The sequence below is a fragment of the Bison bison genome, unplaced genomic scaffold (assembly GCF_000754665.1).
Source record: "Bison bison bison isolate TAMUID 2011002044 unplaced genomic scaffold, Bison_UMD1.0 scf7180017864148, whole genome shotgun sequence".
NCBI lineage: Eukaryota > Metazoa > Chordata > Mammalia > Artiodactyla > Bovidae > Bison > Bison bison.
The window spans coordinates 8,381,278-8,403,543 of record NW_011494720.1 but is presented as its reverse complement, the minus strand read 5'-3'; the positions used below and the strand labels follow the sequence as shown (position 1 = coordinate 8,403,543).

At 48.7% G+C, this 22,266-nt stretch overlaps 1 protein-coding gene across 1 annotated transcript in view; it reads right to left on the bottom strand.

Annotated features, from left to right (window-relative positions):
• Positions 1 to 22,266, bottom strand: part of FNDC1 (fibronectin type III domain containing 1) — a 133,249-nt gene that overhangs the window by 50,003 nt on the left and 60,980 nt on the right. The window contains exons 12-14 of the mRNA XM_010840914.1: positions 10,849 to 11,055; positions 4,231 to 4,329; positions 2,650 to 2,767 (exon numbers count right to left, since the gene is read on the bottom strand). Of these exons, the coding sequence (XP_010839216.1) occupies positions 2,650 to 2,767; positions 4,231 to 4,329; positions 10,849 to 11,055 (424 nt within the window). The remainder of the gene's footprint in view (positions 1 to 2,649; positions 2,768 to 4,230; positions 4,330 to 10,848; positions 11,056 to 22,266) is intronic.

Below are 22,266 nucleotides of genomic sequence, written 5' to 3'. Positions count from 1 at the left end.
ATGTATTGTCTGTGCATGTGTATCTGGTGTGTGTCTGTGTGTGTGTGCGTATGTGGCAGGGGCATGTATGTGGTGTCTGTGTGTATATATGGTGTGTGTGTGTGTATGTGGTGTGTGTCTCTGTGTGGTGTATGTGTGTGTGGTGTGTGTGTACATGGTGTGTGTGTGTATACATGGTGTCTGTGTGTATATGTGGTGTGTGTGTATGTGTTGCCTGTGTATGTGTTATGTGGTGTGTGTGTGTGTGTGTGTGTGTGTGTGTGGCAGGGGTGTGTATGTGCTCTGTGGAATGGGAAATATTAAGAACCAGATCCAGCCCAAAGCACCTTGGCTCTCCAGCAAACAAAGACAAGAAGACTCACTAAGCACTAAACACAAAGCAGGTGTGTTTTCTGTGAGTTCTGTAAGGAAAGGCAGCCTGTAGTTCTGAGTAGACTTATTACTATGAGATGGAACAAAAACATACAACAAACAGCAGGAGAGAGAGGCTTATCAGAGGAACTCTGCTGTGTGCTTATCAGGCAGAGGAGTACCATAGACCCAACACAGTCATATTTGACAGGCCCAGGCAGAAGACACCCTCAACACTCGACGTTACAAGTTACAAACACCATTTATTGTTGTTCAGTTGCTCAGTCATGTCCGACACTTTGCAACCCCGTGGACTACAGAGCACCAGGCTTCCCTGTCCTTCACTGTCTCCTGGAGTTTGCTCAAATTCATGTCCATTGAGTCGCTTTTCTCAGACGTTTTCTTTGTGGCCACCTTACGGTAGACGGCGTTTGATGCCTTAACAGTGTGCTACTCATTATGGTATTTCATTAGTTATGATAAGACTGTCGTGCCCAACTCTTTGCAACCCCATGGACTATACAGTCCATGGAATTCTCCAGGCCAGAATACTGGAGTGGGTAGCCTTTCCCTCCGGGGGAATCTTCCCAATCCAGGGACTGAACCCAGGTCTCCCGCATTACAGGCAGATTCTTTACCAGTTGAGCTACCAGGGAAGCCCTCAGTTGCAGACACAGCTCACCAATTAGCAGTAAGAGTTCTACTAAGAAAACTCAAGTCTTCTTTTGTTTTCATCAGGATGTTGGAAACCAAAGTCCGTGTTGATCAGGAACACTTCCTGCTGGGGGAGGCCCTATGGCTTGGGAGAGAACCACTTATGCATCTTCTGAGGTCTCTGACAAGAAGCAGATGTCTTTTTTTACTAGCAGACAGTGACAGAAGCTCTAGCTAGAACAAATAATATTATATATATATATAATGTAGAATTACATCTATATACCATATATATACATATATATATATATACACACACTCAGCATTATATTCCATTCATTTTCTAAAGTATATTCACTTTTCCTGGTTGCAAATAGGTTAAAAAAAATAATATATAATGACTAGACCACCAAGTCTTTGGCTTTCTCTTGGCTGTGTGCTTTCTCTTGGCTGTGTGTTAGTCATTTAATGCACATTTTTATGACTACTGGTCTACCACTAACTAGAAATGGCATTCACCAGTGGCCACTTTGCTGACAAAGGTCTGTATAGTCAAAGCTATGGTTTTTCTGGTAGTCCTGTAGGGATGTAAGAGTTGGGCCATAAAGAAGGCTGAGTGCTGAAGAACTGATGCTTTTGAACAATGGTGCTGGAGAAGACTTCTGAGAGTCCCTTGGACAGCAAGGAGATGAAAACAGTCAATCCTAATGGAAATCAACCCTGAATATTCATTTAAAGGACTGATGCTGAAGCTGAAGCTCCAATACTTTGGCCACCTGATAAGAAGAGTCAACTCATTAGAAAAGACCCTGATGCTGGGAAGGACTGAAGGCAGGAGGAGAAGGGGTCGACAGAGGAAGAGATGGTTGGATAGCATCACTGACTCAATGGACATGAGTGTGAGCAAGCTCCAGGAGATGGTGATAGACAGGGAAGCCTGGTGTGCTGCAGTCAGTGGGGTCACAAAGAGTTGGACATGACTTAAGGACCAAACAATAACAGTGGCCTTTTTAACACAAAAATTATTTTAACCTCATGACTGGTTTTTCCTCCATTACTATTGCAAATGACCATAAAAACCAGAAGAGCATAAAATCATGGGTTAAGACAAAATAAAGCACATTTTGTTGCATATGCATAGATGAGCTGGATGGGAAGCCATGCAGCGTTTGAAGACTATTTCAAGAGGAGTCACTCTGCACAAGACATTAGACATATGCACACCAGTCTACACATGACCCTTCCTGCGGCCACTATCTCCAAATACCAGGAAGACGATAAGGCTCTTCTTCCTAAGATGGACCCATGTCCTCTGTGCCTGAACAGAACATTCAAGAGACAAGGCAAAACTTGGGGCAAAGAATGAAGCAGAATCTAGGAAAATCCCAGACACAAGATCAGACTATGAACAGATGAGATGTGAGGGCCCACTGTGTGTCTTACCCACATCTAATCTGTGGGAGTGTGTACCACCCACAGAATCACCTGGATTGTCCTAGAACAGTCTACCTGTCAGCTACAAAAGAGGTCGGTCTTCACGTATGTCTGAAAATACAATCGTTCAAATAAACATGTGTCTCTTCAGGGCCAGAAAAACCATGTGTCTCATACAGAAAGTAAAGACAAAGAAAGAAGGAAAAGTACCTTGATGCAACAACTTTCTTCTGTTTTTCCAAAACAGGATCCACCCAGGCTACCAGCACAGACTGGGACGACATAACCCGGACATTGATGTCTTCAGGTACGTCCAGTTCATCCTCTTCTGCAACGACAATGGGGTGTGTGGAAAGGCTGTCCCTACAATAGGCTCTGCCCTGAATCCCGCTGGCCCCCAGAGCCTAGATTTTAAATTGTTTATGCTTGATTTAGATAAAATAAAATGAATAGGAAGTCAAGCAATTATTTGATTGGTCAACACAGAAAACCAAAAATCTCCATTCTTTCTCTTCTTAAACACATTCTAAGCTGCCTAACCCAATCCACATAAGGACAGTCGTGCAAAAGGAGATGCTTTGCCTTGGTCAGAGATAGTCCAAGTCACTCAGAGCTTTCTCAGTATACACTCTGAGTTTCTGGGAAATAATACTGTTGGAAGCAAAAGTTTGGGGAAGAAAAGTTCAATTCAGAGCATTTCCTAGGTGATTATGGCATGAAATAAGAATTCTAGCTCAACAATTGCACAAATCACATTGAGTTTGGTGTCCTCGCAATTTAGAATATATGATTCCAAAGCAGATTAAATGTTATATTCAGATAGAAAAGAGAATTCAGTTTGACAGTTTCCAGTGGACTACAGTAAAGTCATAAAGTTTATGTGGGGTCTGTAACACTGAGACTCACAAGATGTCTTCAGTTTTGCTTTTCTTAGTCTCTTGGAGTTTTGCAGTTTTTTTCATATGTTTTATCTTTTCAACTTTCATAGATCATGTTTCCAAAGGTTGTGGCTTTTACTACAAGTAGGGGAAGCTAACTACCTAGCCTTTAGGAAAGTGATACAGGGACTTCTTCTAGAGCAGCAATTAAAGAATTTTTTAAAAGTGAAACATCATACATATGTAACTTTTGTTATACAATGTACAATTACAGTAACTATCAATATAAGAGTATACCATAGAAATATATTATTTAAATAAATTGTGAATTCACAAATATCATTATGTCATAGGTGCCTCTTTAAGGCACGTGAACCAGAAAAGGCATATGTAATTTGTTACTATATGACTGACATAAAAAACATCTATGAACAGATGTGGAAATAACCATCCCTAAGTAAGTGACCAATGATCAGGCTATCAGCAAGCCAGTTTTACATTTTCCCTCACTCTTCTCAATGCCATTTTTAGGCAGTTTTAGCTGAAATAAAGTGTGAGGGCATATCTTGTGTGCTGCCCCGTCCACACCTACCCTTCTCTGTCTCTTTGTTCCCAGTCTATCACCAAGGGCAATTTATGCGTGGATCAGACTGTGCCTGTAAATGGAATAAATGCTTGGGGCTATCATGACAAATCTGAAGCCATTCAAATATACACAGGGATAGATTGCATCACAGGAACACTCTAGCCTCTGAGTAGAAAAGAAACACTCGTGCCTCCCTATGTGACCAAGTCTGTCCCCGTTTCCCGTTATACCCAATAAAATCCATGTACGTCGTCACCCGGCCAGCATCATTGGAAAACAGCCAAGCCCTAGACCACGGCTTGACCAGATGCGTCCCTGGAGACGTACCTGAAATCTTCCGCTTCGTTAGGGCAGCCCTGTAGACTGGCTGACTCTGCCCCCGGGAGTTCATGGACTGCAGAGAGACCACGTACACCGACTCGGAGGCTGCGGACCAACAAGCAAGGGATGAGGTTCCGCCACTGGTTCTCTGGACAGCACACACCTGCTTGTCGATGTCTCCCTCCCCTTACCTCCTTCCCTTCTCATCTTATTGGCATTCTAACTTACTCAGGACAACTACAGATGAGACCAAGAACTGTAGGAACTAAACTCAAAAAGAACACAATTTATGTCGGGAAACGTGGAAGTGGTTTTTACGTACAACTCCTGAAAAAGTGGGTTTCTACGGCATCAGCGTCAAAGAAAGATGAACAATGTTTAAAAAAGGAAAAGAATAGTGTATTTTTCCATGTAATTCCCTTGGACTTAAATACTGGAGGTAAATATTTTTTTTACCTCCAGAGAGGTCCCTGTTTTTATTTGTCATCAAATAGAGAGGAGAGAGACAAAGAGTAGCAAGTACACCAGGCTCTCAGCCCAAGGGGGATGCTGTGCCCTTTGAACTAAAATCCTCAGAACGGCATCTCTGAAGATGAGCTAAGAGCAAACAGAGGAGTCTAGACTCATCCTTTACTTCTAGATTGTTCTTTCCATTCACCCCCACTCCCACCTCCCAACTTGTGCATTGGGCCAACTAATATCCAAAGTAAACTTGAAAACATTGTTTGGAAATAAACTACAAAAACTAAAACCTACAGTTCTCAAGTACTGTGGAATCACTGAGTCTGAGATCCAGGTAGCACTCTGGCTTTCTTCCAATTTGAACTTTCTTATTTTACAAATGAGGACATAAAACCACAAAAATGGGTTAACTTGCCCAAAGTCACACCCCTAAGAAGGACTCATCAGTTCAGTCGCTCAGTTGTGTCTGACTCTTTGTGACCCCATGAATCGCAGCACACCAGGCCTCCCTGTCCGTCACCATCTCCCAGAGTTCACTCAAACTCATGTCCATTGAGTCAGTGATGCCATCCAGCCATCTCATCCTCTGCCGTCCCCTTCTCCTCCTGCCCCTAATCCCTCCCAGCATCAGAGTCTTTTCCAATGAGTCAGCTCTTCGCATGAGGTGGCCAAAGTACTGGAGTTTCAGCTTTAGCATTAGTTCTTCCAAAGAACACCCAGGACTGATCTCCTTTAGAATGGACTGGTTGGATCTCCTTGCAGTCCAAGGGACTCTCGAGTCTTCTTAAATGCCACAGTTCAAAAGCATCAATTCTTCGGTGCTCAGCTGTCTTCACAGTCCAACTCTCACATCCATACATGACCACTGGAAAAATCATAGCCTTGACTAGACGGACCTTTGTTGGCAAAGTAATGTCTCTGCTTTTCAATATGCTATCTAGGTTGGTCATACCTTTCCTTCCAAGAAGGACTCATAATCTTCCCTAAATCCAAAGTTGCTAATACCCAACTCCAGGTTCTATCATGCTTGTTTCCTATAGCAGCCTTGATCAGTTCAAGAATAAAAATGAGGCCACTTGACATACTACTAATACAGATAATTATATCATCAGGTAATATGTCAGCACATTCATAAGACAGCATGCATGTGTGCTTAGTCAGTTGTGTCCAACTCTTTGTGACCCCATGGACTGCAGTGCACCAGGCTCCTCTGTCCATGGGATTCTCCAGGCAAGAATACTGGAATGCGTTGCCATCCCCTCCTCCAGGGGATCTTCCTGACCCAGGGAACAAACTGGGGTCTCCTTCATTGCAGGCTGATTTGTTACCATCTGAGCCACCTGGGAAGCCCAATAACGTGTCACTAAAGTCCTGAAGAAAATGTATGATGCTGGTGGCCTGCCTGCAGGAATGCATGTGGCGGTGGCAGAACAAACCTGTTGTTTTTACAAGCAGTAAACATAAAAGGAGACCCATGTTCAAAAAAACTCACACAGAGAGCCCTGTTTATGTAAACTTCTATAGACTAATCACATTTCAAGTGAAGGAGTAACACGTGACAAGCTGCACGGTCTCTATGTATCTGTACATACATCAGTTCAGTTCAGTTCAGTTCAGTCGCTCAGTCGTGTCCGACTCTTTGCGACCCCATGGACTGCAGCACACCCGGCCTCCCTGTCCATCACCAACTCCCAGAGTTTACTCAAACTCATGTCATTGAGTCATACATACATACATAGGGCAGATGAAATTCACACTGTGACCAGAGTACAGTATTAGGCTGAGGCTGTCACTTCTTATTCTGTCAGAAAATTCTGAAATGTTATGTTTTACAAAAAGGAAGAACCAAGCTTGTAACACTTGGATTCCCAGAACGTTAAATGTCTCAACATTGGAGTCCCTTCAGATCTGTTAATCTCTTGGCGCTACTGACAAGCACACCAAATGTCCACAAAGAAAATTTTTACTGTTCAATTTCACAATCCAGGAACATGTATAAAGAACTAACTGTGCAAAGCAGTGGCTCACCATTTATCAGGAACCACCAAGAAAAGACCAGTTTCCCACGACGGACTCTCCTGCATGTCTGCAGTATAATTCTCAAAGTTCTTGATTTGCTGAATGCCCAGATTCTTGACTTGCTGTGCTCTCCAGGTCAGTGTGGCCTGAGATGACCTCCAGGGAACAGGCTGCACTGCAGTAAACTATAACACCGGCCCGTGTGCGCCGGGTCTAGTCTCTGGTCGGGTTAAGCATTTTATCTCAGTTCCTCACTTAGTCCCGACAAAGCCCCACCAATAAGCCACTCTCATCATCTCCTTTTCATGGATGAGGAGCCAGCTCAGTGGGGTGAGATGACCACAAGGACATGGCCCAAATGCTAGGCAGGTCTCAGACAAGCCCTGGGCTCTTACTAACATAGGTGAGAAGGGGCAGAGAGCCCAGAGCCCACGGGACACTGACCCTGGGCTGAGAAAGCGCCTGAGAGCTGGGCATGCCTCAGTTCACCACTTTTTCATAGAAATATCATAGAGACCCAGTGGTATAAAAGCACACTTCTTCCTGCACTTCTTTATCATTGAATAGAGTAGAAACAAAATTTCCAAAATGAGCGCAGCATCACCATCCAAGGGACCCTTGGGACCCCAGGTCCCACCCCTGCTCATCAGAGCCACCGACTCCCCTCACTTCATGAACTCAGTGGGATGTGGCAGAAACTGACTCCCAAAGGTCCATGGAAATGTCCTGAAGGACTCCAAAGCCTCGTTCCTCTTTACTGTCTGGCTCCCACCTCCTCTGGGCTGGCTACCTCCTCCCCCTCCGTATTCCCACCACCCCGCCGGGGGCTCCTCTAAGTACAAGATTCAACACGGGCGGCCCCCCCGGGAGAACAGAGAGCCGCCTGCCCCTGACACTTCTCTGTCCCCTGCGGCTGCTTTCACAACAGCGAGCTCTATGCACTCTGGGGACCGTCTGCCCCTGTAGGGGACTGTGGGGGGCCGTGCCAGGATGGTGCCTGACTTAGAAGATGCCCAAGGGGACATGTTTGATGAATGACTCCGAGGGCAGGGTTTCTGCTGATGGGACCACAGGCCCATTTTTCTCCAAGTTTCCTTAAGATCTGGCCATTCCCTGCAGTACCACGCTTTCCGTGGCATCTCCATTACCAGTGGAATTAAAATCCTACGCAGGATAAAGTAAGGAGACCAGCATCCTTGAACACAACAGGCCACTCCGACATCCCTGGGAATTCACGTCACCCCATCCTCCTGGCCAGGATGAGCTAGTGTCCAGTGACACCTCCTCCTAGGTGATCACGTAGATCTTCACGATGGCAAATGCAGCACTTTTTATTTGGTGAACATTCCAAAACTAGTGGGTGGAGTCCTGAGCTGTCCATTCAGGCTAGGATTGGGGCCTACCCCTGACCTCAGTGCCAACATTTGCTCAAGTTTAGGAAGCCAAAAAAAAAAAAAAAATCCTTCTGCTATGCTCAAGTGAGCCAGGGTTTCACTACTAAGGAAACAAAAAGTTAACAGAACCAGTCAGATGAAAAACTCGTCGACACCAAAGGACACTTTAATGTGTGGTGTCTAGGAAAGAACTCCAGGCAGTGAGCAGTCCCCGCTTGCACAGCACTCGCCTGCCGTGTCAGATACGCAAAGATGGGGACCCGGCTCTCCTGCTGATGCTCTGGATATAACTTGGCCCGACTCCCCGAAACCACCACGTAACCTGCACAGCACAACCACTCAGGGCTAGGGGTAGGCCCCGGAATGGCTGGATGAACGAATGAGGTGTCAAGCCTCTAGCTCTGGGTCTTGCTGCTAATACTGAAGCCAGCCTTCACAAAATATGCACCACTCAGATTTCTCCAGTCTCTCCTGCAATCCCTAGTGGTTTTATGTGGCTTTGGAGCAGACAGATAGGTAGTCTCTACTGGCTGGAAAAAGCCTGGCATCTATTTTGAGGCTTCGGTGCCATGCCCGGCTCATGGCTGCCTGTGCCACCACATGGAGACCCTGTAAAGCCCACAGGATGCCAGGCCAATCCTGCCCTAGGAATGCCCAACTGACTTTTCCAACAGCGGGTGTCTGAGCAGAGCAGTAAGGTAACTTCCGAGGATCTTTCAGAAAGGAAATCCAGCCCGGCCTCCAGCTCAGCGCCTCCAGCAGCTCAAACCTGCCCTGGTCAGTCTCCAGCCCCTTATCGCGTGTGCTGGGAGCTAGGCCCTGACTGCATTGTGATGAGACCCCCATATCCCCCTGGAGTCTCAGCAGGACCCAGTAGAATCATACCCTCTTCCTCGCCTGAGCACTGAGTCAGTTAGGAAGGGAGTAAGACTAAGCAGTGGGGGAGGGCACAGTGCCTCTTGCTGGTGCACACCAAGCTGGAGGATTGCGGCAGGTCAGACCAAACCCCAGAGGCAGACAGACCTCATGGCCCCAGCAACCCTGGGCCCTCCACAACTCAGCCACAGAGGAGTGGAACAGACTGTATGCTCTGCAGCCCAGCTTCCCCTACAGGATGCGGAAGGAAAGGGCCCAGCCACGCTTGCCCGGTGCCTCCTGCCAAACTCATCATGTAGATAAGGGAGCGTAAAGGAAGGAGGAAAAGCAGCAGTGTTCTAGGGGTGCTGCAGGGTCTCCACCCCCAAGGAATACCGGGAGCAAGGGCTCATCGCTGCCCCACCTCGGAGCATGGCCCGTGTCCACCCCCAAGGAATGCCGGGAGCAAGGGCTCATCGCTGCCCCACCTCGGAGCATGGCCCGTGTCCACCCCCAAGGAATGCCGGGAGCAAGGGCTCATCGCTGCCCCACCTCGGAGCATGGCCCGTGTCCACCCCCAAGGAATGCCGGGAGCAAGGGCTCATCGCTGCCCCACCTCGGAGCATGGCCCGTGTCCACCCCCAAGGAATGCCGGGAGCAAGGGCTCATCGCTGCCCCACCTCGGAGCATGGCCCGTGTCCACCCCCAAGGAATGCCGGGAGCAAGGGCTCATCGCTGCCCCACCTCGGAGCATGGCCCGTGTCCACCCCCAAGGAATGCCGGGAGCAAGGGCTCATCGCTGCCCCACCTCGGAGCATGGCCCGTGTCCACCCCCAAGGAATGCCGGGAGCAAGGGCTCATCGCTGCCCCACCTCGGAGCATGGCCCGTGTCCACCCCCAAGGAATGCCGGGAGCAAGAACTCATCGCTGCCCCACCTCGGAGCATGGCCCGTGTCCACTCTCCAGGCCTGTTGATGAGCAAGGCAAGCAGGGCTCGAACCAGGCAACCAAGCTCACAACCTCTCCTGGTAAATGCTCCTTCAGCCTCCACGGCCGATGCTTCGATGCCTCCTTCAGAGGCATCAGAGTTTGCAAAGAGGAAGGAGGGCAGCCTTGGTCCACAGGCTCTATCAGCTGCCACCACACTTCATCTCAATGGGACCCAAGGTCCAATGCCCCAGGATCTAAGATGAAGCTTAAAAAGCTAAACGATGGGGCTTCCCTGATGACTCAGTGGTAAAGAATCTGCCTGCCAATGCAGGAGACATGGGTTCGATGATCTCTGGGAAGATCCCACAGGCCTCAGAGCAATTAAGCCTGTAGGCCACAACTATTAAGCCTGAGCTCTAGAGTCCACATGCCACAACTACTGAAGCCCACACACCCTAGAGCCCATGCTCCGCAACAAGAGGAGACACTGCATGAGAAGCCCGTGCACTGCAGCTAGAGAGGAGCCCCCGCTCGCCACAGCTAGAGAAAAGCCCGCACAGCGATGATGACCCAGCACAGCCCAAAATAAACAAATGAAATTATATTTTTAAAAAAGCTAAATGGTGAAAGCAGAGCCAAGATGGGAAAAGCATTTAGGCTCACCACCACCAACCGCCCCCCAACCCCGGCACATCCAGAAAACCGACCCACATCATGGCATCAGCACGACCCCGATCAGGAAGCTGCTGATGGACACTTGTTGGGCGGCCTTGTCCCACCGATAATGGAAGGTGAAAAGGACGGAGGCGTGGAGGGAAGGCAGAACAATGAATTTCCGAATAACTGCAACACCTGGAAAATGAACATCACAGCCGAAAGACAACTTTCTGTTCAAAAGAGCTTCAAGATCTAAAAATGATCGCCAAGATCATTAAGACATTAAGGCAATGAACATGAAACTCACCTAGCTTTTTGATTTCGTGCGTTCGCTCGTCTCTCGTCAGTGGTACGTAATTCATCTTCCGGCCACTTTCTCCGTAGCCCAGAAGGAAGCCCCGGGATCTGCGTGGACTCTTGGCTCCAGACAGGCGCGGTGCCTTCCACGCCACGGACAGCCGGTCGTCGGAGGAGCGGACTCGGACGCGCAAGGGCTTGTTGGGCACGTCCTTTTCTTAAAGAGGACATGACACAAGACCGTTAAACAGCAAACCCCAGAGCTCCCGACAGAGGAGGGAAAAGCGTGCCCAAAGATGGAGCCACAACAATCAGCAGCTGGGCTTAAGACATCCACTTTGGGTAACCAGTTCTAGTAAGAACATTCTTCCCCCAAGGGTATCAACAGTTGGTATCCACCCCACACAGGAGGCCGAGAGGTCTCAAGGATTTAAAGTGAAAACATACCATGTGTGAGACTGCCAGCCAGAAATCCTGGATGCTTTACAGTGTTCCTTTTCATCTATTTCCTCTTGCCCCCTTAAAGCCAAAAACTATATATCCTCTGGTGAAAGCAAAGGGTCAGCATAAAATATAGCAAACACACTTTCATGCTATTTTTAACTGTCCTCCTGGAAGCTTTTCCTGTATAAGTTTGGGGGAAAATACTGGGCTTTCCTTGTCTTTATGGGGACTCACTAAGAGCTCAATCCTGCTTTCTGGTTTTGATCTTAATTTCTCTGGCGTGTCCAAGTTGTGCCCCTTCAGACAAACCCTGCTGCTATGCCCCACATCTGCTGTTGCCTTCCTGCTAAATTAATCCATTTCCAGCACTCTTACTAAGCTGATAAGTCTCAGGAGTCACTCTCATAGTTAACATTCTCAAAGCAAGGCCAGTATTTAATGTTCGAAGTTTTGCTTTTCCATCGATTAAGAGCTGATGATACGTTTGGGAACAAGGGCTACAGACTACGTGATAACTACACTGCCTGTTTCTGACAGCGGGCCACGTTCTAGCCCTTTCGTGGGATCCAGTGACCCAGTGAGTGTCTCTCTGGCTATGTAAGCCAGGTTTATTTCCCAAGCATCGTTCCTCCCCTACATACATCACCCCCATCACCAATTCTAATTTTACTAGACTGGAAAATTCCCACCTAAGTGAATATTTTAACACTAACTAAAACAAAACAAACAAACAAAAAATGTCATGAGTTGGCGTGAGTTTCAACAGCATAATAATAGCCATTGGAAATGGTTATGCCAAGAAGTCAGTCACCAGACTGTGTCTTTGAACCAAAAGGAATATCCTTTTGTATATTAGCTGCAGCTACCTAATCAGTCACTGGGCGCCCTCATTCCTAAAGGCTGCTAGAAGAATATTATATCATGGTTCAACAAATATTTTCCCCAATACACAAAGCAGTGATTATGGAGATTTTTTTTGTTTTTAATCCCACAGCACAGTCAATGAACTAACTATTTAAAATTTTGTCTTGCACCCTGGTGATGTGAACTCAACTCAGCTTTATTCCAAGTTCAGAGATGGGCTCTCCATTTCAAGAATCTAGCCTCTATAAAAATTAGGGACCACCAAGCAATAAGGAAAGGACAAATATGCACATCTCTATAATTGAAAAGAAAATTTGTCTCAAGTGTTTAGTACGAATAGTCCAATTCATTAACAGCACAGTACTGATTCATGGAATGAGTTCCTACATTAATCCGATGAGTTGATTTTTCTTATGAGTCCCAATGGGGACCTCTTCCTTCATACTCCTAAGAACAGGACGCTCAATGTTTCTAGAAAGATCCAGACTGTCGAATCTCATTAAGTGCTTGCATTATCTGTGGGTGACTGTGGATTTTCTTCATCAGCATGTGTCACTGCTGAACAGACCTTGTCCACTTGTGGGGCTAGGGTAAGAATCGTTTTTTAAAAGCTGGTAGTGAAAATATCTGGTAAAAACGACTCACAAGATGCAAAATCTAGACAAGGGGCGGCATGCTTAGTCTCGATGAAACTTTGGTTTGGTTTTTGAAGTCAGCACATTTTTGGACAACGTGCATCAGAACAAAATAGACAACCAAATTTAACTTTTCAGGAATAGTGTTTGCATCATTTTCAGCTTTGTGCAAAGTTATGAAACTTGACGTGAGCCATAGGCAGGGGAACAGAGGTCAAGAGAGGAAATTTTAAAGGAAGCAGAAAACTTGGCTTCATTCTCTTTACATCTTCCGGGTCAAGTTGTACTCTGTGTGCCTCCAACACAAACTATCACCACCTACAGCACACTGTTTTATCAGAAGCCCCTCTGATGAGCGAGCCCACAGCCTCTCCCAGGTAAACCCCCTGAGGCTGGCGTTTGGTTCCAGAGTGTCCAGCTTTGGGCAGGCATCAGGGCTTTCGTTTTTTTTTAAGAAGTCTATAACGTGAAAATGATGTCTGCCTAGAGAACTGACTTATGAATAGGGCAGTGGGGAGGAAGGAGAGGGTAAGATGAATGGGGAGAGTAGCATGGATGCATATACACTACCATATATAAAATAGACAGCCAATGGAAATTTGCTATATGACTCAGGGAACTCAAACTGGGGCTTTGTAACAACTAGAGGGGTGGGAATGGGCGGCAGGTGGGAGAGAGGTTCAAGAGGGAGGGGACATATATACACCTAGGGCTAATTCATGTATGGCACAAATATTGTAAAGCGGCTAGGCTTCAATTAAAAATAAATTATTTAAAAATTCTGTCTGCCAATAATACATGGTATTCATTTACTCTTAAGAAAAGCTCATACCTCCTCGAGGGACCCTGGGTGATGCAGACGTGAGAAATGACGCCTGCTCGAGCTGCCACAGGCCATTTGCACTGCTCTTCTTCCCAGCAGGACTGGCAGGCTCCCCTCCACCCCCACGGCGGGCACAGGCTACCTCCTTGGGGCAGCGGCAAATGTGGTGGGTGTCCAGGGTGCTGTCACCAATGTGCCCAGCCTCAGGGTTGCCCTCTCCACTCACTCTTGTCCTAAAGCCCTGAGTGACACAACCACTCTCCCCACCACTGCAGAGAGCCACCCATCCGTCTGGGACTTCTGGGATGATCTCCAGCAACACGGGCAAGTTGACCGAAAACACATGCATGGGTCTAACAAGATTCAGCTAAGCAGTAAATCACTGAGCAGAGATGGCGTCCCGGCTCTGTGGCCCGGCCCCCGCCCTGAGACCCGGCCAGCTCATCTACTTCACAGTGGAGCCAGCATCGGTGGAGAGCAAGCCTCGCCTCGGGGCCTTGGGGCTTCCCTGGTGGCTCAGACGGTGAAGTATCCACCGACAGTGAAGGAGACCGGGTTCAATCCCTGGGTCAGGAAGATCCCCTGGAAAAGGGGATGGCTACCCACTCCAGTATTCTTACCTGGGGAATTCCATGGACAAAGGAGCCTGGTGGGCTACAATCCATGGGGTCGCAAAGAGCGACTAACACTTCTTCTTCATTTGGGGAGTGTGGTGGGCCTGTGCTCCAGAACAAATAACCCCTGACACTCAAGAGCAAAATTTCAAACAAACAGAAAGGAGGAAAAATACCACTGGGATGTCCTGAAGTGCCGGGGTCCCTGAGGAAGAGGAAGAGGGGAGGTTCCAAGAACAAGGGACTCTGTCCCAGACGAAACAGGTTTTGGCCTGAGATCCTGGCCCAGGCCAGGCCCACTAAATCTCAGCCACACTGCCCAGTGGCAGGGACAGCAGCAGCCCCCTCGGACCGCATGGGCTCCCCCCAGCCCCAGGCTCTGGGCTGCAGTCCAACCCTCCACACCAGGGTTCGAAAACAAAGCCAGGCCTGCTGAGCAAGCTTTGGCAACAGGGCTGAGGCCAGCCCTATGACCAATCACACTTCTCTTCTACAGAGAACCTCACACTTGGTTACAAGCTCTTTCTTGGTTCGTTTTAACTGTCCTTCCAACATCTCTCAGGCGAGGAAGTCAGATGTCACAATCCCCACAAGAAGACTGAGGATCGGGAGGTGAAGTACCTGACCCACGGCCGCATGGCTAAGTGCCAAGCAGCAGGCTGAATGCAGCCACCCTGATGCCAGCCTCCCCGCTTGTCCACCGAGCCCCATCCGCTCATGCCATCCCAGCAGCCACCCAACCTCTTCTGCTAATAAACGTGAAACATGGGTTCTAAGCTGGACAGGCCCCCTTTCAAGTGTGAGCATACTGCCTTGCACAGTAGGCCTCACATTTGCAGGTATGTGTTTTGGTTTTTTTTTAAAAACTCCTTGGATAGCAAGGAGATCCAACCAGTCCATCCTAAAGGAAATAACCCTGAACTGGAGGGATTGATGCTGAGGCTGAAGCTCTAATACTCTGGCCACCTGATGCAAAGAGCTGACTCGTTGGAAAAGACCCTGATGCTGGGAAAGACTGAAGGCAGGAGGAGAAGGGGACGACAGAGGATGAGATGGTTGGATGGCATCACTGACTCAAGGACATGATTTTGAGCAAGTTCTGGTAGATGGTGAAGGGCAGGGGAGCCTAGCATGCTACAGTCCATGGGGTCATAAAGAGTTGAACACAACTAAGCAGCTGAACAACAATAACAGTTTTGAGTTGGGGTATAGCCGGTGAACAATGTTGGGATAGTTTCAGGTGAACAGAGAAGGGATCCAGCCAGCATGTATACATTTTTTTCAGTGGATCAGACAGTATAACTAAGGAGCCAGAGAAGCTACTCAGCAGGTTGTCCTTAGCAACCAGAGAAGGCCACCGACTCTAGAAACCAGAGTGAGGTGACAATGTCATTCCGCTGTACTCAGCCCTAAAGCCAGCCCCAATTTTTTCAAGTACTTTGAAAAGTTCCTTTCTTTAATGCTCTGGATGAAACACACCATCAATTAGCTTTTATAGATCTTTTCTAGATCGTCTGGGAGCCTTCTTTTAAGCTGATGTACACATGAAGAAAATCTGTTCCTGTGGTTCAAGTTCACTCGCAGTGAGATTTCCTAAGTGTTTTCTCTAAGCTGTGTGTGATAGCCCCACAGAAGCCTTCTGAAAATTTTCTAATAAATCCCTGTAAGCCTTTTCTCTTGAAAACAGGAAGTCACCATTGCCAAGAGGAATGATGTTCACATCCACCCGTGCTAAGTATATTTTGAACCTGGCAGGACACACTCCCTCCATTGCTCTGGAGACCATTCAACCAGGTAGATGTTGCTCAGAATGAATTGATCTCAGAAGACTTACATCGATTAATCACACACCGTCCACTAAGCACGTCAGTGAGGTGAAACGCTTCCCATGTAAACTACAACCAACATCTGAAAGCCAGGCAGAATTAGAACATCTCCCCTGATGAGTACTGCCAGCTATGCAAATTGGCAAGTATTCTGAAATCATAGGGAGTCAAAAAAATCTGTTCTTTTCACACACAAAAAAAATCCAAAATTCAACATGATGCTTTCTTTGCCCATTTACAATTCAGCGCTATTAAACGTGTAGCTTCTGAATTGGGCTTCCATGGGCTCGAAAGCCAGGGTCTGAATCTGAATCCACGTCTCACTGCCTTTCGAACTTCAGCTTCCTCCTTGGTCAAGCAGTGTCTCTGTTACTGGGTTTTGTAATTCACACTGTCCTGACATCTATCAAGGACACATTAAGTGCTCATTGTGTTTGTGATCGGTCGTGATAAAAACCCTCTTTTATCAGATTCATGGTGGGCAGCCAGCTCCTTTCAGAAGGTGAGCTGTGGTTGCATCAGAGTTTTCTGTGCGCACAAAAAAAAAAAAAAAAGTGTTTCAAAGAACGTGATAAAGAATCCACCTGCAATGAGGGAGACTTGGGTTCAATCCCTGGGTTGGGAAGATCCCCTGAGAAGGGAAAGGCTACCCACTCCAGTATTCTGGCCTGGAGAATTCCATGGACTGTATAGTCCACGGGGTTGCAAAGAGTCGGACACGACTGAGTGACTTTCACCTTCAGAACCAGACGGTTGCAAAAGAAGTGGACTTCTTGCCAAAGACTCTACACTGAAAGCCTTCTCATATACGAGGCTGTCGACACCCAGCTGGCTTTGTTTGCACCATAAGCGGAAAGCACCATTCCTCGTCCTTGTTAGCATCTCACAGTCACACCACTCTGAGCCGGCCCCTCCTCTTCATTGGAATGAAAGTCCATGGCCCCGGCTGTCTGGTGACCACTTTCCCTGGCCCGGTCTCAACTAGCAGGACATTCCTGTTTCCAGGAGAACGTGAGGGATCCCTCAGTCTAGAGCTTCAGAGAGCAAGTGGTTTGTCCCACTGACCCACCTGACACCCACTGCACTGGCCTCCAAGCTTCACGCAGACGGGGCAGTAAGAGCCGCCCTTCCCCTCGCCCAGCCTCGGCCCCAGGCGGCCTCCCCACCCTTCCCAGGCATCAGACCTCAAGGCCACCAGGGACACTGGTCTGAGGGTGGGAATCCACCCACGAGGCTGGACCACAGTCCTCACACTGCACTGTGCATCAGAACACCTTGGCAGTGGGTGGGAGGGGACTTGTGGAAGCACACCCCCTCCCACCTGTATCCAGGACAGGTGAGATTCGGGAGCTTCTGTGCACTTGCTATGAAAGAGCCTGATTAGGAAGAGGTGAGGGGGCGTGGCGGGGAGGGAAGGTGCACTGCGGGGTGGGGAGGGGGAATGACACCAGCTGTCTCAACCAGAGGAACCAGACACATGCCTGCTGCCCCTATGCTGAGTCTGGGTGCCCTCCCCGCCGATGCTGGCCAAGGCCAGAGTACGGGCAGGTTGGCAACACCTGACAGCCTTGGTCTGTCATGGGCTCCTTCTTCCCAGGTGAATTCCCACACTCAGTCCCGCTGCAACAGTCCCCCTGCAAAGGCTCCCAGAGCTCTTCTCCCCAACAACCAGATGTGCAACACTTACTCTAAAGTCTCCCGTTAATGCCCCAGTCTCCTCTCCAATCAAAGCCCTCTGTACATTTAACGATGCACTGAACTGCAGTTTATTTGGACAAGCCCAGATATTTAACAAGAGAGTGTTAGACACTCAGTCATGTCCGACTCTTTGCGACCCCATGGACTGTAGCCCACCAGCCTCCTCTGCCCACCGGATTCTCCAGGCAAGAATGCTGGACTGAGTTGCCATTCCCTTCTCCAGGGCATCTTCCCAACCCAAGGATCGAATTTGTGTCTCTCTCATTGCAGGCAGATTCTTTACCATCTGAGCCACCATGGAAGCCCAAGAAGAGGAAAGGAAATCTCATGCCTTCACTTCAAAACAGTGTCTGTCAGAGCATCACCAACCTTCATCATCGACTGGATCCCTGCCAGGTAAGGCAGTGGACAAGCATCCTCATGATAACCCAATAAACACCCCATTTACGGACAACGGAAGTGAGGCTCCAAGAGAGTAAGGGAGAATCTCCAAGCCAGACAGCATCAGGCACCCAGCTGGCATTGGAACCCAGGGCTTTTGGGGCTGCATCCCTGGTTCTCTCCACCCCTATTTAGAAGCTCACAGTGGTTGCAGAGTTGGTGTCACCCGCAGCCACACTGTGGCATACACACAGTGCCCGTCTGGGAGAGTGTCCCCCTGGGAGCCCCTCTGGGGAAGGACTGCTCTGCGGAGCCAGGCATCACCATCTATCTAGGACTGCCATATCATGAGCATCTCTGCATTCAGAAGATGCTGGCTAAGTTCCCAAGGGCCTGGCTGCCCTCCAGGGAACGTGGGTCCATTCGTCCCATCAGAAGCCATTCATCACACCGTTCCCCTTACATTTACCCACGTTTCAGTCTCCCAGGGCTTGGCTGCCTGCTGGGGAAGCAGAGTGGACACCAAGGGGAGAATTAGACTGACAGGCACGAATCTCAGCATCCTTCAGAGACACTGGCACAGCGCCCCTAAGCCATCAACCGGAGTCGGTCCATTCCTGCTGCTTTTTCAGGGATTGGGAGAAAAGAGAAGTTCTTGAAAGAAAAACAAAGAACCTTGATCGCCCCCAAGTAAATCAGTGCCAATTACTAATGATAGTAATGTTAGGACTGTGGAAGCCCTTTATGAAGCGTGTAAAGCTAACTTTCAAAGCAAACAAACCTCAGAGTCACCAGTTTAAGATTTCTACCGCCCCCTGCCCAGTTCTTCACGGATTCCTCTTCCCTGCTTCCTAGGGTCATGCGGGGACATCCTGGCTGTCACCAGATGAGGAAGCTACAGGGAACCCAGGGACAGTGTAGACAGAGGCCAACCCCACAGGCTGACACAAGGCCGCCAGCATCTGAGCCACAAACGTGGTCCTCAAAACTCCAGCAGGACCATCTCAGAAACAAAGCAGATGCTCCAGCCGCCCTGGGACCACTCCACTCCAACCATCTTGTTTGACTTGGCTGTTTCACAGAAGTGCTGGATCACTTTACCGCTGAACAGAGCCCCTCACGCTCTTCACTGAGGTTCATGTAACATGGAAGAAAACAAACTCGGCCCCCACAAGCCTGGAGCATTGGTAACTGATCCACAATCTCGGTTTTATCTCAAAATTGCATTTAAATTGTATAGACTACCCTATAATATTTTGGTTTGTCTTCAGAGTCAAAAATAACATTTTAAATGACCGGCCACCAAGAAAACACTTCCCGTTGGACCTGCCTGGTGTCTCTGCCAAGAAAATAGTTCCCGTCATGCTTTCCTGGCAGTGTGATGTTCTCGCAAGTTCTGAGGACCCAGTTTGAGAAGCTTCAAAGAATGACTGGGATATCAGCAGCTCCAGGATGTCATCCAAAAAGGTCAACAGTTACTGACCTTGATCCCAGTGAGTGAAAGTCACTCAGTCCTGTCTGATTCTTTGTGATCCCATGGACTGTAGTCCGCCAGGCTCCTTTGTCCATGGGGATTCTCTAGCCAAGGATACTGGAGTGGTTTGCCATGCCCTCCTCCAGGGGATCTTCCCGACCCAGGGATCGAACCCAGGTCTCCTGTGTTGCAGGCGGATTCTTTACCGTCTGAGCCACCAGGGAAGCCCAAAGGCCCTATAATCCCAGCGGTTATATGAACATCAGTGAAGACTACACCACCAATGTCACTGCACAGGACCAAGGCGGCAGAGGCCGAGTCACCCCCAGATGGTGGCCAGCAGGACATTAACAACATGGGCAAACTCTACACAGGAACTCAGCGGCCCTACAACCGTCTGCATGGACACGCCCCTCAATCTCACAGATCATAAAACCTTTGAGGGACTCTCTGTGTCCGTTAGGTCAGCAGTCTCTCCACTGCCATGCAGGCAGAGCTAGCTAAGGTCCCTGTGTCCTACTCAGGGCAGTGGCTCAGCGATAAGCCTGGAACAGCGATATCAGTTGCCAAGGTCCTCAGCCACCTGCACCAGGGGTGAGCCCTAGCCTGGCCCCAGCTCCCTTGTTCCCCATCCCTGGCCCAGCCCTCACTGACTTAGCGTGGAAGGCAAGAGGGGGAAATCTTGCAGGGGACCAGCTGTAAAGGTTCCTCTGTGAAACTTTACATGATGAAAAAAGGCATCATTGGAGCATCTGATCTGGACCCATCTGCTGGTGCTTCAGTTTTCAGCAGCACTTCCTGAGGGCCCCGGAGGAACCCAGAAAGCAAAGGAAGCGAGCCTCCTTTTCTGAGTTCCTCAATGGCTGAAATGCGGACCTCTGGCGTTTCCTCACCTCACTGTGGACACAGAGACAGCCTCCTGGTCAAGGTAAGCTAAAAGAAAGGGGTGTTAGATGTCCTAAGGGAAAATTTTCCCAGGTTTTTGCAGCTTGGTTTGTTTTGTCTAAAGCTCTTCTGCATTTGTTTCATTTGGGAGCCAAAGAGTTGGCGACGCAGTTGTCTTCTAGAAATGAAAGCACTTTTTCTGTTAAACAGCTATTGGTTAGCTCAGTTTTTAGTGCTATCCAACATGTCACCTGCAAAGAAAGGTCCAGTTACAATACCTGAATAGGTTGACAACTGAGCAAAGAAAGTGGTTTCTTTTGGGAAAGATGTCTACACGCCCAGAGATCCTTTATAAGAAGCTGCACCCCTCTTCAAGGGCATCACCTACTGCTCCTCCCTGCCCTCCTCTGCCCTCAGACACCAAAAGAAAAGCCAGTGACAGATACTCAGAAAATGGCACCCAGCCCTCAAGATGCTGGTTCCACCAGGACATTGGGTTTGTTAACTACTGCAGGTTCCTCCAGGAGGCAAGGGCAAGGTCGGCTGACGTTGCACCCAAGGCCCACACACGAGGACTGTGGGGACAGTTCATCTTCCCAGCCGCCCACAGCCCCTGCCCATTCCATCAAAGCGGCCACTCCTCAGCCTCTGAAACAAGCACCCGTCCGTTGGAGGGAAGGGCCTCGCTCCCCGTCATCTGCGTCTTAAGGATTCACTGAAAGGAAAAACTATGCGCAGATATTCTCATTCATCAGTGTAGACAGGGAGATGAAACACCGCAAAATGTGGGTTTCAGCCCTGGTGTCCGACAACTTCTACCTCCTCCAGGCAGCTGGCCCGTGCTAAGTCCTTCCCACAGCACCCTTGTCTGGGATGGAACTCAGGAGTCCCGCCCAAGAACATCTGCACGCAAGCCTCTCTTGCCTACATTTTAGAATGAAAGAATGGACTCTGAGGTTGATGAAGTCTAACCACATTCTAACCACATGAAGAACTGATGCTTGTGAACTGTGGTGTTGGAGAAGACTCATGAGAGTCCCTTAGACTGCAAGGAGATCCAACCAGTCCATCTTAAAGGAAATCAGTCCTGAATATTCATTGGAAGGACTGATGCTGAAGCTGAAACTCCAATCCTCTGGCCACCTGATGCAGAGCTGAGTCACTTGTAAAGGCCCTGATGCTGGGAAAGATTGAAGGTGGGAGGAGAAGGGAATGACAGAAGATGAGATGGTCGGATGGCATCACCAACTCAATGGACATGAGTTTGGGTGGACTCCAACTCATGGGTGGACATGAGTTTGGTGATGGACAGGGAGGCCTGGCGTGCTGCAGTCCATGGAGTCGCAAAGAGTCGGACACGACTGAGCGACTGAACTGAACTGAACCACATTATAATGTGAGAGGCAGCTTGGAAACCAGCACCCAGATAAAGAGATCTGAGCCATGGAAGGATAAAGATCTGAGGTGGAGGGAGGTGAGCTCACAGCAGGTGGACCTGACTCCACAGAGCAACCAGCCCTGAGGAACTCCGGTCTCCAAATGCATTTAACACCATCCTTCACCCAGGCCCCTCCAAAGAAACAGTGGGCAAGAACCAGGACCGCTGACTAGTGACAGCACCATTCTAGGGGGACCAAGCAGCCTGCTGGGGCCACCCCTACAGTCAGTGGCTGAATGAGATGGAGGTGCCCGAGCTACTGACATACAGTTCAACTTCCTGGGCATGGATGTGGAGCAGAAGCAGCCTCTAAATGCATTTCACCCAGTAAACAATCCTTGAGTGC